Source organism: Equus quagga, chromosome 18, assembly GCF_021613505.1.
Source record: "Equus quagga isolate Etosha38 chromosome 18, UCLA_HA_Equagga_1.0, whole genome shotgun sequence".
Lineage (NCBI taxonomy): Eukaryota > Metazoa > Chordata > Mammalia > Perissodactyla > Equidae > Equus > Equus quagga.
The window spans coordinates 42,757,822-42,777,076 of record NC_060284.1 but is presented as its reverse complement, the minus strand read 5'-3'; the positions used below and the strand labels follow the sequence as shown (position 1 = coordinate 42,777,076).

Sequence of the window (19,255 nt, the reverse complement as noted above, 5' to 3'; positions counted from 1 at the left end):
TACCCAAGGTTAAGGTCCTGAGCAGGTACGTATGTTCCCATTAATAATGAGAAAGAACACACAAAAACAGAAAAAAAGGTACAAACGAAACTTTATATACTAATTTATACTACTGAAAAGGAACTCTCTGTAGCTCTAAGCTGGGATGAGCATGAAAAGCATACACTTCATCTTTGCAAAAAGAAAAACACACAACAATGACGCTATTCATTAAATAAAGAGTTCTAAAATAAAAATAAAAACTAAAAATATAAAAACCCAGTTAATCAAAATCTTTAACATAATTCAAAGGAAAAAACTGTATTGAGTAAAAACTATACCGAGGGAATTTTATAAATAGGAACATACCATTATGGTTCTTTATGACGTTCTTTGAACACTGTTTCTGACATAACTACCACCTTCCAAAGCTCAACTTCAGTCTGACTCCGTCTACCAAGTATCCTTCAACTCCTCTTCTTTCTCCACTGCACTTATTACCCACACAGCACAATGAGCACTTTATCATACGTGTCCTCCTTTTCTAACCATCTCAGCACATAATTTGTAGGTTTAGAAAGCTGTAACATTTTTTTGGTCACATAGGCTCTTTTAGGCATGTGGGAGATACCTTCCAAATCCCCTACTGACAGAGAGAAAACACGTTTTATTTGGTCACAGAGAGATGGCAGTATGTCTTATAGAGAGAAAAGTACTTACATCTTCTGTATCCTTAACCCGTAAAATCTGTTCCCTCAGGTCTTGTAAGTCATTAAATGTGGACTGAGCTGTAATAGAATATACTAGTGCAAACCCTTGGCCATTCTTCATATACAAATCCCTCATTGCTGTAAATTGCTCCTATAATAAAAAACAGGCAATTATAAATATGATTTCCTGAACGCATATTGGAACAATTTAAATCAGAATAATCACAAGTGAGCTACTAAATTTTTTATTGCATGCTAGCATAACAGAAAACATAAGACATAACACATAGCTTCTAGAAACTCTGAGGTGAATGTTCCTGTTCCCTACTTAGGTGACTAAAAACAGCGACAATGAACTGTAGACTTAGAAGTGAAATCTTAACCACTTGAATTTGCTTTTGTGAGATTTAGAAAAACTATATAATTCCTTTTTATATATAGATCTTAATTAAGTTATTTTGATGATACTAAAGATATCTCCAAGATAAAGCTGTTGGAGAAGAAAAGTCCAGGGCCCAGACCCATGGCCAAGTGGCTGGGTTCACATGCTCCGCTCTGGCGGCCCTGGGTAAACTGGTTTGGATCCTGGGCACAGACCTACACACCACTCATCATGCCATGCTGTAGCTGTGTCCCTCATGAAGAACCAGAATGACCTACAACTAGGATATACAACTAGGTACTGGGGAAGGAAAAAAAAGAGGAAGATTGGCAACAGATGTTAGCTCAGGGCCAATCTTCCTCACCAAAAAGAAAAGAAGTTTTTTCAAGTCAAAGATGAGAATTCTGTAAAAAAAAAAAAACAAAGAAAAAAGAAAACAAAAGAAATGTCCAAGCACTGAACCCTTAGGCCCTCCAACATTAAGAGGTTGGGAGATGAAGAAGAATCAGGACAGGAGATTTAGAAATAACCAATGACACAGAGAGACAACCAAGCAAGTGCTGTTTCTTGGAAGCCAAATGAGTAAAATTTTTACAGAAAAGGATAGTGATCAACTGAGTCAGAGGCTGCTGAAAGTAAAGGGAGCTGAGTATCAATGCTCAGCTTGATTATGAATGACAGACTATGAACATGAAACAATGTGAAGAAGGGGGTGAGGATATGAAAGAGAATCAAAAATGTTAGGATAAACAGACTGTAGGTTCCAGTGAAGTTGCAGGGTATGAAAGGAAGTGAGATGGAAAAACAAGAGGTGGTGACTGGAGAGTGGGATGCTTGAAAATGAGATTAGGGGTGGTATTATAGTTACACTGGTAATCACATAGTCTAGAGGCCTGGAATAGTCTAGGGTAAGACCATGGGTGCAAACAGCTGAAGCAGGATGGAGGTCAAGGAACTGAAAGGTCAAGGTGCTGGATCATCTATAATATCCATATAGATTCTATTTGGATACCAAAATCACCAAGAATTCCGACTGAAGCAGTGTTGGAGGGTTAGTAAAAATCTTCACAGAGTAAGGAGTGATCTGGGACAAGACTGATGAGCATAAACTACTTTCCAAGCTTTATGCAAGGCACTGTGGACACAGACAAGCTAACAGGCAATTATAACACAGAGCTGAGCACCAGGATGGGAGAAGTACAAGACGTCTGAGAGCACAAAGGAAAGATTTCTGCAGTAAGGAAAAATTTCCTTTGCATAAGAGGAAGAAAAAAGAATGCCCTCGCATGTGTAGAGGTGGTGAAAGAGGAAGTGGAAAATATTCTTTTTAACTGCTGGGGTCTCTTGGAACACAGGGGAATTACTCTTGATTCAAAACCTAAGAAAACTTGCTGGGGAGGGGGGGACGGTGGTGGCAAGAGGGGCAGATCTCTTGATTCAGCTGGTATAAGAAAGATATAGTTTCAGTGCTCCAAATCTCCCTGTTGGAATCAAGATCCATTTTCCCACAAAAGCCTGGAAAAATATAGTGTAATTAGTACTGTATTTGCTCCAGTCTGCTTATAAGCTTTTTTGAACTGTCTGAAACTTTCTCATCATTTATAAAATTATAGTGGGAAAATTTGTGCTGAATTTTACACAACTCATAACATTTAACAATACCATCTATTTTAAATCTGTGAATTGCCTAACAGGAAAGTCTATGCATATGGAGGAAAAAAAGAAAAGAAACATTGCTTAATGTGGCATTTTTTTATGGCAGTATAACTGGAAATCATCAGTAATTAATAAGAAAATTATAAAGGTGATGACAAATGAAGACAAAAATAAAAGCAAATACACAGAGCTATACTATATAACAAGTATTGTGCCAAGTGATTTATAATCATGATCTCATTTGATCATTACAAGCACCCTATGATGTACTAAGGTCTTTATATTCAATTAAAGATGAGAAAAATGAGGCTCAAAATAATCCTAAAGATTGTTGCCTTCATCAGAAAACATGTACCTGTCACCAGCCCCTTGAGATCTTAAAATGCTAATAAAAAGCAAAAATAATTGTTATAAAACGAATGACTATGGTGCCAAGAGACAGTCTTATTTAAACCCAGGGAAATACCTATCTTACAGAAAATTTGAGATTTAAAATACATTTTTTTAACCACTAATGGCATAATCCTTACCTCAATATGGGGAGAAGAAACTTAACACATAGATTCTCTAAGTGAACTCAACATACAATTTAATAGTGATATGTAGGCATTAAGTACATCATAGATGGTTTCAGGCACGTAAGAAAACTTAAGAAGCACTATATTTAGAGAATTTGTTCTTAATCAGAATGATTACTTTTACTCAGAGAAACTATTCAGATGACATAACTAGTTCACAAATTAAAATCTATTAAAAAAAAAAGAGAGAAAACATCCTTACTGTTCCTGCTGTATCCAGGATTTCGAGCATACACTGTTGGCAATCTACTTCAACTTGCTGTTGGGAGTGGGGTGGGGAGGGGAATTAAAAAGTAACATCAAAATGTTAGTCTGTTTTCCTCCCAGCTCTTCACTCAAAGTACCTATTAACAACCACAAAGCTTTTCTCCAGGAGTCTGCTGTGCTGGTTGAGACTGAACTTGGTATTACTATGAAGAACAGGTCTCAAGCACGTTCTATTAATATTATAGAAGCCAGGACTGTTAATGCCAAGTTTAGTTATTTTCTGACCACTGTAAACTCTGAGTAATGATTTTTATGTTATTATTAGAATGCAAATGGTTCTATTCCGCAATTTAAGAAAAACTGCAACAAACAGGTATAGTTCTAACAGAAAAAAATGTATAAAATATGCATATTTATATTATCTTCAAAGAAAACAAAGCACAAAAGTATTAAATAGCTCAAAATACAGACAAGATTTTGGGATAAAGAAAATTTTGCCAACCTACCACGTTCAATTTGTTAAAGTTTTACTAAAATGTGCCCCCAATTTAATACAGAGAAAAATTTTAATTTAAAGAGATAAAAGGAACACAAAAGTGCTAAAATGAATAACACTGAACTCATAGTCTTCAAGACTAAGAAAAAGGTACTTCTTTGGGAAAAGTGAAATTTTACACACTGAATTTTGTTTACCCAGTGTTTTATGAAAGAAGAGAAGTTTGGCCTAAAGAAAGTGTCAACTATCAACTGTGTGGAAAAACTTCAACATAGACGGGATTAAGAAAAGTGTTAAATCTCCAGCATTCTAAGTACAGATCTGCGTTTGTAGTTGAAGCTTTAACCAGCAACTTATTTTTGGGAAATTTCAGTAAAGCAACACTGTCTTCTAAAAATAAATGTATTAACCTAAGGACTATTTTCAACCCTGCTTCCCTGTCAGATCAGGGACTGATGAGGAGCACCACTGGTGGTGCCACAAACTCACTGTCCCAACACGTATGGGACCACAGTGGTAACCTGCACAATCTGTAAATGCACATGTTTAATGAATAATGAACTAGATCTGTAGTTTCTCAATGTATCTAGAGCACAATTTTGTTTCCAATTTGCAGATAACGAAACTGCTCTGCCAGTACGGACTGAGCAACTTAATTTAATAAAAGCTATAGCACTAGTAAAGGTAAATGCTAAAACATCAAACAAAGAATCCTTTCCTATTTGTTGAAAAGTAGGTTTAATCTTTTTAATTGTTTTATATATCCTTGGGCTACTAGTCTTTCTCATAACACTGTCTTTCTCCCCCCTCTAACATACTTGGGAAATAAAATCATGAAAATTCTCCATAATGCTACCTAGTCTTATAATTAAATAAAACATTTTTGTCAAGACCAACTGTTCAATTTTTTTTCTTTTAAATAAGCTTTACTGTTTGGAGCAGCTTCAGATTCACAGCAAAATTGAGCAGAAAGTACAGAGTTCCCAAATACCCTCTCCTGTTCCCAGCAAGTTTCCCCTACTATCAGCATCCTGAACCAGAGTGGTACATTTATTACAACTGATGGACCAACATCAACACATCATTATCATGCAAAGTCCATAGTTTGCACGACACTTTGCTCTTGGTGTTGTACATTCTATGGGTTGGGACGAAGGTGTGATGACATGTGTCCACCATTACAGTATCACACAGAAGCCAATCATCTAATTTTTTATAATCTAAAGATGAAATTCTTTAAAGTTTTTATATAACTAAACAAAAATGAAAACTTTCGGTCACCGGATAACTTCAAGCATAAAAAGTGATAAAAGTGATCTTAGTTTTACAAAAAGAGTCATCAAAAATATACCTACTATTTATATGTAATTTTTCCACATTAAAAGAATTCGCCACAAGGCAAATGTGTACATTAAAGAACAGACTACTAATAAGTAACAGAGCACTGTTAACGGAGCACAGTACCAGAGCTCTCTACAGCTAAGCAGTATTCTATGAGAAATATTTTGTATTGGTGAAACTTTTAAAAACAGACACAGAACATCTGTATCGTTTCTCAAAACTATTTTTAAAAAAGTAATTCTATGGATCAAGTTTCAAAGTCATAAGGAACTACTTGTAAGCAAGCGTACACAAGTTTCACATTTTACCTTTCTGTAGGAATCTTCTATCGTTGGGTCATATTTTTCAACAAAAATTCCCTGAACAAACTGAACCGTCTAGAAAAAAAAAGCAGAGGAAAGTTAAGGACTTAAAAGAAAACTCAACCCCTCTTGAATGTTACTTAACCTCACAAAGCCATAAAGATTAAATGAAATTATGTGAAATTCTGGGTAAACATGCAAATATAAAGTACCACTATTTTTCACGTAAGGTTACATCCATAACTAAGAGTACAATTATTATGAAAGGAGCTGCTCACATTAAAAACTGTCAGCAGTTCTGCTGCTGACATTACACTGTTAGATAATTACTTTATTAGGGTTTAAAATACAACAAAGATACAAATAACAGCATAGCTTCAAATTCATTACAAAATGAAAATTTATCAATATTTAAACTTCTATTACCCTTTTATGTATCTACAGTAACTTTTATCTCATGCCTTCAAAGGAGAGAGACAAAAGCTTCTAAATTTGAAAATCTCTTGGAACAGTCTTTCTAATTTTGAGGGAAAAGAAAAACAGAGATTAAAACCTACTGAATATTAAATTTATAATCATATTAAAATTTCACATTCACCCCAGAAGTAGTTATTTGTCTCATTTGCCAGCTGAGATTCAAACATACACCTGCCTGATTCCAAAACCTTACTCTTTTCATTGGAAAACAATGCCTACACAGCTTTTTCAGATTATCTAATTTTATTTCAAAGATTTCTATATGCACAGACTAGAAACGAGGTATTTTATCATTCAGTAAATAAAAAGCAGTACAGAGATGATTGTGAAATATCTCCCGGACAGCTTTAAAACAGGGTCTGGCACACTGTTGCCTAAAAGCGAAGGTAAGAATGTGGACTGAGGTCAAGTACTGAGGTTAAATTACCCAGAGGAGTATTTTAGACACTATTTTACCTTGAGCTCAATAGATTAACCTGAATACAGTAAACTTCAAACTTCTTTCTCCTACTAAGCTCCTATTCTTTAAAGGAAACTCAGGATACAGTCACACCAAAAACTTTAATCATCATTTTCATCAAGGATTTAATCACCTCCTCTTCCTGGTACTATATATAGTTTAAATATGAAAAAGTCTAATATAGCTTCCTAATAGGCTTTAGACTAGATCAGAGATTCTCAAAATATGGTCCAGGGCAGAGATTTAGAAAAAACCTATTTCCCTATTAATACTATGATGTACTCCCTTTCTCTCACAAATTTAGAGTGGAGTTTTCCAAAGGTTATATAAGATAAACTATCACAAGAGATTGGATGCAGAAGTCAAGCCAAGACGAGAACCCAAGTGCCTTCTATAAGCCAGATGTGAAAGTGACTTACAAAAGTGAGACAGAATCCCACGCCTCTCAGTCCATTCTTACTAAAGCCGCCTTTCATCACTTCTCTGAATCTCAGCCTCTCAGTTCCCAGAGACATCTCATTCATTCATATAGATTTTTATTTTATTCTTTTAGTTTTCCTACTGGATCCTCTCCTTCCTTCCTCACCTACTATTGTCTTTTCTGTATTTTCCTTTTCATTGGATTATTGCCTCCAGCATACAAACATGCTCTACTCTCTCTCACCCTAAAACAAAGACCTCCCTTAACTCCATGATCCCTCCAGCTTCTCCTCCTTTCTCTGTTCCCTCTCATAATCGAACTTCTTCAACTGTCTACAACAGTGGTTCCATTTCCTCAGCTCTCACCCAGGGTGGTTAGGGCACCATCACCTCACTGAAGCTGCTTTTATCAAGCCCGGCTACCTCCATGTTCCCAGATCATCTCTTTCCTCTTCTTTACTTGACTTCTAACTTCTGAGCAGTACAAGATATATTCTTCTACACGGTATCCTTCAATTCTACGTACTCTTGGAAGGCTGAGAGGTACTGAGAGATCAATCCTGAGTTCTTCTCTTCTCTCTCTAGTCTCTCCCTAGACAACCCATTCATTTCTATGGATTTTTATTTTTAAAAAGGTAAAATTCATGGACATAGGACAAAATGCAAAAGTCATTAAAGAGTATGCAGAAGTAAACAATTCTATCTACGACCTTCGTTCCCAGCTACCCAATTCTACTCCCAAAGTAACCGATACGTTACCTGTAGCTTGTTTAACCTTGCAGAGATAGTCTACGCATTTTATAATATCTCCCCCCTCGCTCTCCCTTTTTAAAAAAACATAAATGGCAGTCTACAGTGTTGGGTACTTTTTTCCTCTCCAAATAATGTATTTTGGATATCAGTACATATCAGTATATGTTGAGCCACCGTATTCTTTTTAATGGTTAAGTAGTATTCTACTCAAAATTTCTATTAAAAACTTAACTAGCCCCACTGGTAGGCATTTAGGTTGTTTCCAGACTCTTGACACTGTAAAGAATGCTGCAATGGATATCCTTGACCATGTCATTTTGTACACGCAAACTTACGTGTGAGATAAACTTCCATGAAGGGACTTGCTGAATTGAAATTACGTGCATTTAAAATGACAGATATTCTCAAACATTCACTGCAGAGGTACTAATTGACATTCCTCACAGTAACGTAATTCCCATGAAATCAAATACCACTGATATATTCATGGCACCCCAAATCATATCCAAGTCTCTCTTTTAAGCTATTATCCTGAAGACCCAATTGTTTATTTGATGTATTTATTTGAACATCTCAAATTGGCTTTATTTTTTATCTTTTTGCGGAAGATTGGCCCTGAGCTAACATCTGTTGTCAATCTTCCTCTATTTTATGTGGGATGCTGTGACAGCATGGCTTGACAAGTGGTGCTAGTGCCACGCCCAGGATCTGAACCTGCGAACCCTGGGCCACCGAAGCAGAGCGCATAAACTTAACCACTACGCCACTGGGCCAACTCCACAAACATATCAAATTTGACATGACTCTTCATTTTCACTCCCAAATCTGCTCATTCTCCAGTGTTTGCTTTTACTTAAATAGTTTATCCATGAAACTAGCAGCTCAACTAGAGAGTTTGGAGTCATCCTTGACAGTTCCTTCTCTCCTAGTCCCCACACCAATCCAACATTAAATTATGTCACTTGTACCTCCTATTTAATTATTGAAACATCTACTTTTCTCTTTTTCACTGCCATGGCTCTAATCTAAGCTTCCAGAAACTATAATCTGGGGTACTACATTAACTCCGTACTTGTCTTCCACACCCACTCTGTCTCTCTTCTAAATTATTCTACACAGAGCAGTCAACGTGCTCGCTTTAAAACAAATATCTAATTCTGTCACGTAATAACTCCCAACTTGTCTCCCACATCCAGTCTGTCTCTCTTCTAAATTACTCTACATAGAGCAGTCAATGTGATCTCTTTAAAACACTTATCTAATTCTGTCACCCCCCTCCCTTCAATGGCTTCTTCTTGTCATTAGGACTAAGTTCCAAGTTCTCACATGGCCTTCCAGTCATGATCTGGCTCTGCCTACTTCTCACCTCATTTCCCTCCACTTTGCTCCCTATTCACTCCTGCCCCAGCAATTGTGACCTTTTTCTCAGTTCAAATGCTAATTCAGGTTTAGGACGCTTTCTTAACAATCTGTACTTTTCTTTCAAAGTCTCTCTCTCACAATAATAATCAAGTAGGTCTTTGTTTAATTATGTCTTCATTACATCTCCTGCACTATAACGCAAGCTCCACTGGGGACTGTGCCTATTTCTGTTCACTGCTGTAACCCTAGAGTCTCAAGCTGTAGAAGCTCAATACATATTTACTACATGAGCACAACGTGTCCACAAAAAACTACCTTCATTCCACCTAAGTCCGGGGTGGGGGTAGGGGAGGATTTGCTTCACTTGTAGCTGTAATAATCAGTCTTCCCCAGTGGAATGTAAGTTTCTTAAAAAGGACAACAATCTGGGGGCCGGCGCAATGGCGCAGTGGTTAAGTGTGTGCGTTCCGCTTTGGCGGCCCAGGGTTTGCCAGTTCGGATCCCAGGTGCAGACATGGCACCGCTTGGCACACCATGCTGTGGTAGGCGTCCCACATATAAAGTAGAGGAAGATGGGCACAGATGTTAGCTCAGGGCCAGTCTTCCTCAGCAAAAAGAGGAGGATTGGCAGCAGTTAGCTCAGGGTTAATCTTCCTCAAAAAAAAAAAAGAGAACAATCTTATTCCTTTTTGAATCATGAACACCAGAGTTTGACATATTGAGGTAGCCAAAAAATATTTGGTAAAGGAAAGAATGAATGAGCCACTATTATAAAACTGCACATCCATGGTCACTGAATGAATCCCCGTTCCCTGTGGGCTAAACACTAGGCATATAAAAAATACTGCCACCTGTAGAGGTTAAGTTCGCATATTCTGCTTTGGTGGCCTGGGGTTTATAGGTTCGGATCCCAGGTGTGGACGTACACACTGTTTGTCAAGCCATGCTGTGGCAGGCGCCCCACATACAAAGTAGAGAAAGATGGGCACAGATGTTAGCTCAAAGCCAGTCTTCTTCAGCAAAAAGAGGAGGATTGGCAGTGATGTTAGCTCAGGGCCAATCTTCCCTCGAAATAAAATACTGCCACCTTTTCTCTTTAGTGACTAGAAGTTTTCAAGCAAGCAAATATCAATGTTCTTCTTGTACTGTAGTAGTTAGTTATAATTAGGTGGCTAACTTACCAGAGCAGACTTCCCCACGCCTCCTGAACCAAGGACCACTAGCTTGTACTCACGCATGATGTAGTCTGTTTAAATACTGACAATCTGAAAATAAATAAATAAAAATCAAAGATCAATAAACATATTAAGAATAGCTTAAGAGTATACAACTGTTACATGAAATAATACAAGATTTTGGTTTTTTGTTTGCCTTTTCCCTTAAGGCTATCAAGAAGAAGACAAAGGCTACAAAGCAAAACCATGCAGATTTGAAAATAAGTTTATACAACTATTGCCAGGCATTTTAATTCATTAAAGATCATCTTTGACCAGGCAACAATCATTAGCCCGTTCGTGTCACTTCTAAGAGTGTTTGATCAGAAAATAAGATGATTACAACTAGGAGTTGTCTTATAACTACAATCATGAACCCAATTCTTTACGAAGCTATTATTTAAACAACTTACATACTTTTTTGTAAAGTTCACTCATGAGCTTTAATATAATGTACATGTTATTTTGTTTAAAATATCATACAGTAATTCTACACTGTTTTGTTCATTACTGTATTATAGCTGAACCATGTAAAATGTTACCTCGAAAATTATTAGGATAGGAATGGGAGATTATGGATGAAGTTGTTAAAACTCTATCGGTAGATGTTAGTGATACATTTCACGAGGCCCAAATTACTAGAGAGAGGACAAAAAGGACTAAAAACTTTATTTTTTATCTCCATGGTTATCTTAAAAGGTAAAAACAGGAAAGAATTTTCAATGGCCATGATGGATTAAGTAGGAATGAACTTTCCATCCCACAGTAAACAGCTAAAACATAAAACAAAATATATGACACAACTGTTTTCCGACATTGGACAACAAACAGTATAGGACTGTCATCTCTGAGAGGTGAGAAGGAAATGAAGTGAGACCTACAATTGCCCTGGCTTTCGGCCTGGAGGCACTTTCCAGACCGAGGTGCAAGGAGGAAGAACTCAAGCAGAGAACGGAAGTATACCAGAGAAGAGGGAGTTATGCACAGAAAATTCCAGAAATCTGCACAGGGGTCCACTTGAGTCTGTAGCCAAAAACCAAGCTGGTGTGCAGAATGAGGCACGGTGAGCAATAAACAGAGATTTATAGCTGAACTATTCCCAGAGTGCTCGGAAATACTGGGGTTCTGACCAGAGAAGTCCTCCTTGCTAAAAAACAGGCAATTCACCTGGAAGGCCAGAAGATGCATACTTTAGCAGCAGAGGCAAACAAGCCCTAGAGTAAAAGATACTCTAGATGCTTCCTAACAAAGCTCAAAAACAATCCTCAAAAGGACCGAGCGGATCCACAGGTATCTCAACTGCCTGTGAGAACAAAGTCAAAAACTCTTTAAAAGAATCAAAATAATAATAATAATAATAATAATTAAAATTTAAAAAATTCCACCATTCAACAACATAACATTTACAATGTCCATAGCATCCAAGCAAAAGTAACAGACATATGACAAAGAAAGAAAATGGGACCTGAAACCAGGGTGAAATGAGTCAGGTGAAAGAGTCCCAGAAATGAGACAATGGAATTAGATAATAAGGACTCTAAAACCATTATTATAAATGTGCTCAAGATTTAAAGGAAAACACAATGAAAAGAGAAATAGTAGACATAAAAAAGAACCAAAACAAACTTCTAATGTTCAAAAACAATCACTGGATGGGAATAACAATATATTAAAAACGGCAGAAGGAAATTCCAGAGGAACTGAGATGCAGATAGAAAAAAGGTGATAAGGAAGAGGAGAAAGAGGGGGGAAAACAGAAGGGGGAGGGAGAAAAGAAGAAAGAAGAAAAAAGAAGAGAACCACAGGACAATATCAAGCTATCAAGCAGGCTAACGTATGTGTAAGTGGAAGGGGGCACAGGGAGGGGTATTTGAATAAATAATAAAATATTTCCAAATTTGATAAAAACGGTAAATCCATAGATTCAAAAGACTCAATGAGTCCTCTCCTCAGTATAAACACAAAGAAAAGTACAAGGTACAATAACCAAATTCCTGAAAAGTTGTCAAAAAGAGAAAATCTTACAAGAAGCCAAAGGGAAAAGTTTAGATACAGAGGAACAAAGTTAAGAAAACGTACAGACTTCTTGAGAAGCTATGCAAGACAAAAGAAAATGAAACATCTTTAAAACGCTTAAGGAAAAAAATGACCAACCTAGAATGCTAAATACAATGAATATATCCTTCAAAAATGAAACTGAAATAAAGATTTTTTTTCAGATCAAAAAAAAAAAAAAAGGAAACTTGGGGGGAAAAGTTCACCAGCACACACTTAAAAAAAGCAAAGGAAGTTCTTCAGGTGGAAGAAAATGATAACAGATGGAAACTTGATCTACACAAAGGAATGAAGATTACTAAAGGAATAAAAAGACCCAGAAATGGGGGGTGAGAGTAAATCTACGAGACTTTTTTGACCACTTAAAGCAAAAATAATAACAATGTACTACAGAGTTTACAATACATGTAAAAGTAAAATATACTAAAATAACAGCACAAGAAAAGAAGGGAACTGGAAGTATTATTGTTCAAGGTTCTTACATTATCTCTGGAGTACTATAATAGTATTTGAAGGTAAACTGTCAGATGTTAAAGATCCATATTGTAAATCCTAGAGCAACCACTGAAAAAAAATAAGAGACAAAGCTAATAAGCCAACAGCTGAGATAAAATGGAATACTTAAAAAATTCAATTCATCCAGAAGACAATAGGAAAAATACAAACAAGCAAAAAAGAAGAAAAGATGGGAGAAATACAAAACAAATAACAGGATGGTAGAATTAAAAGGCAACCACATCATTACATTAAATGTAAATCATCAATTCCAATGTTCCAGCATTCCAATTCAAAGGCAAGATAAAAAAGCAAGACCTAACCATATGTTGTCTTTAAGAAACAAACTTTAACTAAAGATACAAAAGGCAAAAGTAACCATTTACTGGTGACAAAGTCACAGTAGCTGCTAATATCACTACTGTAGTCTGTTACCTAGATTCAAATAGACACAAATACTAAATTTCATTTAGAGCTTAGTGAAAAATAAAGATGTATATATTTTTTTCTACACAAGCGTTGGAGACCCTAGATTACGAATCCCTACCTATTCTAAGCAGTTAGCATTTTAGGTTACTCTAGTGAGATTGTTCTCAAACGTTTTTTTGATTTCAGGTCTTCTTTATGCCCTTTTACATTCCTATGAGCTTCTGTTTACATGAGCTCTCAGGAATGGATGTTGGATTTCTTTCAAATATTTTTTCTGCATCTATTGGTATCATATGGTTTTTCTTTTTCGTCTACCAATATGTCCACTCTTACCACTTCTATTCAACATTGTACTAAGCTAGGTATAGTAAGTTCTAACCTATGCAAAAGGAAGAAGTAAAACTGTCTATTCACATATGACTTGATCTTGTACACAAAAGATCCTAAGGAATATGCAGAAAAGCTACGAGACTAATAAGTGAATTTAGCAAGGTTTCAGGATAAAAGGTTGATTAAAAAGAGCAACTGTATTTCTACATACCAGCAAAGAACTGAAAAATGAAATTTAAACAATACCATTTACACTAGCATTCAACAAGAAATAAATGACTTAAGAGATGAATTTAACAAAATTTGTGCAAAACTGGTATAATGAAACTACAAAACACGGCTGAGAGAAATTAAGGACTTAGAGAGATAGGCCGTACTATATTAAGATATGTACATATTATTGTTAAGCTGTCAATTCTCTCCAAATTGATCTACAGACTCAATGTAATCCCAATCAGCAGGTCTCTTCTTTGTAGAAAACGACAAGATGTTTTAACATTTATACGAAAACTCAAATAGAACAGCTAACAGTTTTGCAAAAGAAAAAGTTTTACACTACTGGATTTCAAGACATACAGTAATAAAGACAGTGTCAAATTGGTGTAAGAACAAACACAGATCAGCGGAACCAAGTTAAATCTAGAAGTAAAACTACACATATATGTTCACTTCATTTTTGACAAAAAGGTCTGTGGTCCTCCATCCTCTAAGATGGCCCCCAATGATACTGGCGTCCTGGTATTCGTAACTTGTGTTGTCCGCTCTTACTATTCATATCCTGTGTAGTTTCCTCCCATGCTGAATCAAGACTGGTTGTGTGACCAACAGAATATGGGAGAAGTGACAATATGTGACTTCCAAGATTAGCTCCTAAAAGGCAGTGCAGCTTGTACCATGATCTCTGGGACCATTCCCTCCAAGAGAAGTCACTGATCATGTCATGAGGACACTTAACCAGTCTTTCAGAGAGGCCCATCTGAAGAGGAACTGAGGCCTCCTACCAATGTAGCACCAACTTGCCAACCATGTAAGAGAGCCAGCTTTGAAGCATTTCTTGTAGTTTTAGTCAAGTCTTAATTCAGATGATTGTAGCCTCATGAGACCATGAACCAGAACCTTTGAGCCAAGCCACTCCCAAATCCCTGATCCACAGAAACTGACAGATGCTAAGTGATTATTGTTGTTTTAAGCCAGTAAGATTGGGTTCATCTGTTACACAGGAATAGATCATTAACACAGGGACAAAAGTAATTCAGTGTGTAAAAGTAGTCTTTTCAACAAGTCAAGTTGGAAAAAAATGAACTTCAACTCTTATCTTTGTTCACTTTGTTCATAATAGCCAAAACCTAGAAACTACCCAAGTATCCATCAAGAGGTGAATGGACAAATAAATGGTGATATATCCAATCAACAGAATACTATTCAGTAATAAATAGCAATGAACTCTTGATAGAAGCAACAACGTGAATGAATCTCAAAAACATGCTCAGCAAAATAAGCCAGACACAAAACAGTAAATACTGTATGATTTCACTTACATAAAATTTTAGAAAACACAGAAGTAAGTTAAAGTGCCAGAAAGCTGCTGGGGACCAGTGGTGGCAGGGCATGATGACTATGAAGGAGTATAAGGGAACTTCTCTGGGTGATGGAAATCATCTGGAAATTACCTTAATTGTGGTAGTGGTTACATGGGTGTATAATTTATTAAAATTTATTGACCTGTAAATTTAAAGTAGGTGTACTTTATTACATGTAAATTATAGCTCAATAGATTTAATTTCAGAAAATTCAATAGGGGGAAGAAAGGGAAATTTCTCAGAATACCAGTTACCTACACAGTATTATGAAACAAATGTATCCCCCATAAATTCTTATGTTGAAATCCTTCCTCCAATGTGATGGTATTAAGAGGTGGGCCTTTGAGAGGTGATCAGAATTAGATGAAGTCATAAGGGCAGAGCCCTCATGAATGGGATTAGTGCCCTTATGAGTCCCAAGAGATTGCTATTCTCTGCTCTCTGCCATGTGAGGATACAAGATAATAACCATCTACAAGCCAGGAAGCAGGCCCTCACCAGACCTCTGATGTGCCAGAGCCTTCATCTTGAACTTCTCAGCCTCCAGAACTGTAAACAATAAATCTGTTGTTTAAACCACCCAGTCTATGGTAATTTGTTATAGAAGCCTGAACTAAGAAACACAGTGAGGATAAACTAGTAGACTATGCGATAGATATGATAGCAAGTATTGTTCTGAACCAAACATTTACAATGTCTCAGGTACCAGTTCTACACTAGGTACCAGGGACACAAAAATGAAAAGCGTATGTTTCCCATCCTCAAGGAGCTCACAGAGGAAGGAAAAATAACTACAATATGATGTGAACAAAGCCATTACAGAGACAAGATTAAAGGGCTGGGGAGGGATGGAGGAAGAGAAGGGAGTCCAGGATAGTTTTTCAACGGAGGGTACATAAGAGCTAAGTGAAAAACTGAACAGAAATGTTCCAGGTACATAAGGCAGGGGATTCTAAGAAGAAACTGCTTGAGCAGATACTCTAAACCATGAAGCACAGAAGATTCAGGGAATACCACATAGTTCGGTATGGCTAGAACACTGGGTTTAAAAAGAAGGTATAGAAAATGAAGCTGGGTAAGGAGACTGGGTTATGCCTGGAAAGGCATTAGCCATGTTAAAGAGTTTATGTTTCATCTAGTAAACAATGGGGCGAAAAGTCTTCTTTTTTTTTCGTTTAAGAAAAAAGTAACAGATAAGTATTCTGGAAAGATAACTGATAACAGTATACAAAACAGACTTAAGGAAGAGAGACTAGAAGCAGAGAGTAGAGGAAGCTACTGTAACAGCTCAGGTGGGAAATAATACAGATCCGTACAGTAGCACTAGGGCTGAAAAGGGGACAGTGGTTTTCTGAAGGTAAATTTCTGAAGGACTCTGTAGGTGATTAGAGGTTATTAAGGGAAATGAAGAAGAGTCAAGGGTAACTCCTAGATATCTAGCTTGGGCAAATTAGGTGGCTGGTAGTATAACTCCAATTAAGACAGGAAATACAAAAGGAGGTTTAAAAAGCAAGTTAATACTTTCTGCAAAAATTAAGTTTGAGATTCCTATGGGAAAAGCACGTAGAGACACCTCATAGATATTTAAAAATCCACGTCTGGAAGTTAGAGGTATAGACTTAAAAGATGGTAGCTGAAGCCACAGCAGATGAGAGCAAGCAAGGAGAATTTATTCAGCAAACATAGAAGAAAGCTAAGAACTGAGCCCGAGAAACAACCACATTTTACTATGTAGATGGACAGAAAAAGTGAGGTGCGAAAGGTTTGTGCTGGACACTAGTCATCCTATACCTCTATCTGTATCAGGTGGTTGTCTCGTTTCTATGAAAAGTACTAACTGTTAAACATAGGAGCATATATTTCATCTAGACAGATCTCCATACCTGTATCCCCCTTTCCAGACCCAAAGTGATTGTTAGTCTGGGACTGTTGTCATTTTAACAAGATGCGAATTCATCATCTCTCTAATCCAAAAATGTATATCTTTCAAGAGGGAATCCTAATATAGCAAGGCTCATTTATACTACCCAAACTGCCTCGTAGGGCAATAGAATTTGGGGAAGGCACTCAGACAGGGCCAAATTATTTTGAGTATTCTGCAACAACAAAATATTTGGCCCCTGTTCCTCAACTCAAGTGGTAAGATATTGAAGTCCCAAAGTTATTTTTCAATACACTGTATGTGTAGAAAATTATTTTCTTTACACCTAACAAATACCATGGGTTATGAATGCACGCACATATACACACATGCAAAAACAAGAATAATATAGCTCAGATAAGAAAACACACCCACACAAATACCCAATATGGAATAATGTGGATTAATATTTTATTTTTAAAGGGGGTTAGTTCTAACTCATCACTGCCAAGTTAGAAAACCACTATGTTCTTCCAAAGCAAATCCCATGCCTTTTTATGGAAATCTCTTGTGCCCTGTACTCCCAACACAGCACCAGAAAATTTCTCACTCTGGTTAAGATTCCCTGACAAATAAGGAGGACAAGAATAAACATTACACTATGTTTACATTTTAAGTCAATCTTGAGTCCCTAACATTATAGTCTAAGTTATAACAATTTTTTCATTCTTCCTTCAGCAGAACTGCTTCTAAATTTCACAAAATAACATAACGTGATTGTCTTTGTGATGTAAATCAATCCCAACTTTGTTGTTTCTGTTTTTAAATACGTAAACTAATTATAAGATGAAATAGTTTCTCCTGCACAACCAGACCATGGAAATCATGGTAAGATTTAACTCTCTAAAATAAAGAACAATGTTCTTCATAGGACATCATAACAGAAATTCAATTTTTTGTAACATGAAATCACATTATCTCATTGAGAGAATCTCTTCCTTAATACTTTCTCTCCTTGTTCTCCTCAGGCTAGTACCTTAGCGGGAGGAGGTATATAGAGACAAAGTGATCAGACATAACGTACTTGTAAATGAAGTTTATAAATTAGTTTTCACCCTCTAAAACCAGGCACACCCAGCCCAACAGCACTTCCTACCCCTTCCCACATTGAAAGGAGATAAGCTCCTGCAGATAGGAGAGGCCAACAGGGATTCTCAAAAAGAGCAGACAACTCATCACAGATTTGAGGGAAGCAATTTGACAGAGGCAATAAATTCAAAAAGCAGAACAAAAACCAAAGAAAATAGAGTTAAGACGGCCCATAAAAGACCATAAAATAAATGTAATATCCTTAAAGAAACTTGAACTTGAAAGAAACTTGAAACTTGAAGTTAGCAAGTCTATGTAAAAGACACATTGGAGTCTCAGGGAATAAAAATATGACCATCAAAACAAAAGTTCAGTAGATGGGCTGAGGAGGAAAATGGATATAATGAAAAGCAAGCTAGTGAACCTATAATATACTGAACCCACCCAAAGAGTGCAGAACAAGAGGAGAGAGAGATGGAATGTATGAAAGAAACAGGTCAAAGGATAAATCCCAAAGTTCTACCAGCTATCTGACAGGAAGTCTGGAAACAGAACAGAAGAACCAAAGAAATAATAGGACACTCCCAGAGGTAAATAAGAACCAAAGAAATAATCAAAGGACACTTCCAGAGGTAAATTAGGAATCTTCAGACTTACAGCAGCCAATGAATGCCAATCATCATCATCATCATCATCATCATCATCATCATCATCATCAGAGATTCACAACTGAACATATTGTAATCGAAATTTCAAACCACTACAGGTGAAGATAAATTCAAAAAAGCTTCTAGAGAGGAAAAACACATTCTCCTCTCCTTGAATAAGGGTGGGATTAGTAAATAAAACATAGCAGAAGTGATATCTGACTTCTGAAGCTAGGAAGGGTGCCAGAGCTTCCTCCCGGGTCTTTCTTTTGGGAGCCATGCCTTTGGGCCCAGAGCTGTCAGGCTGCCCTGAAGCTGCCACTCTGGAGAGATCACAGAGAAGACAGAGTCGCCTGAGGAGCCCTAGCTGTTTAAGCCATCCAAGACCTGTAAATAAAGAAGCATTCAAGATGACCCCAGAGAGCCACCAAC

At 36.8% G+C, this 19,255-nt stretch overlaps 1 protein-coding gene across 3 annotated transcripts in view; it reads right to left on the bottom strand.

Moving 5' to 3' along the window:
* The window catches only part of RAP1A (RAP1A, member of RAS oncogene family), a 65,880-nt gene that overhangs the window by 9,107 nt on the left and 37,518 nt on the right, over nucleotides 1-19,255 (bottom strand). Inside the window, exons 1-5 of one of the 3 annotated variants that reach the window (XM_046645534.1) lie at nucleotides 12,875-12,947; nucleotides 10,305-10,388; nucleotides 5,658-5,726; nucleotides 3,508-3,564; nucleotides 700-840 (exon numbers count right to left, since the gene is read on the bottom strand). In XM_046645534.1, the coding sequence (XP_046501490.1) occupies nucleotides 700-840; nucleotides 3,508-3,564; nucleotides 5,658-5,726; nucleotides 10,305-10,361 (324 nt within the window). In that variant the 5' untranslated portion in view covers nucleotides 10,362-10,388; nucleotides 12,875-12,947. Of the gene's footprint in view, nucleotides 1-699; nucleotides 841-3,507; nucleotides 3,565-5,657; nucleotides 5,727-10,304; nucleotides 10,389-12,874; nucleotides 12,948-19,255 lie in introns of those variants that run through there. The other 2 variants (XM_046645536.1, XM_046645537.1) reach the window with 2 other exon arrangements.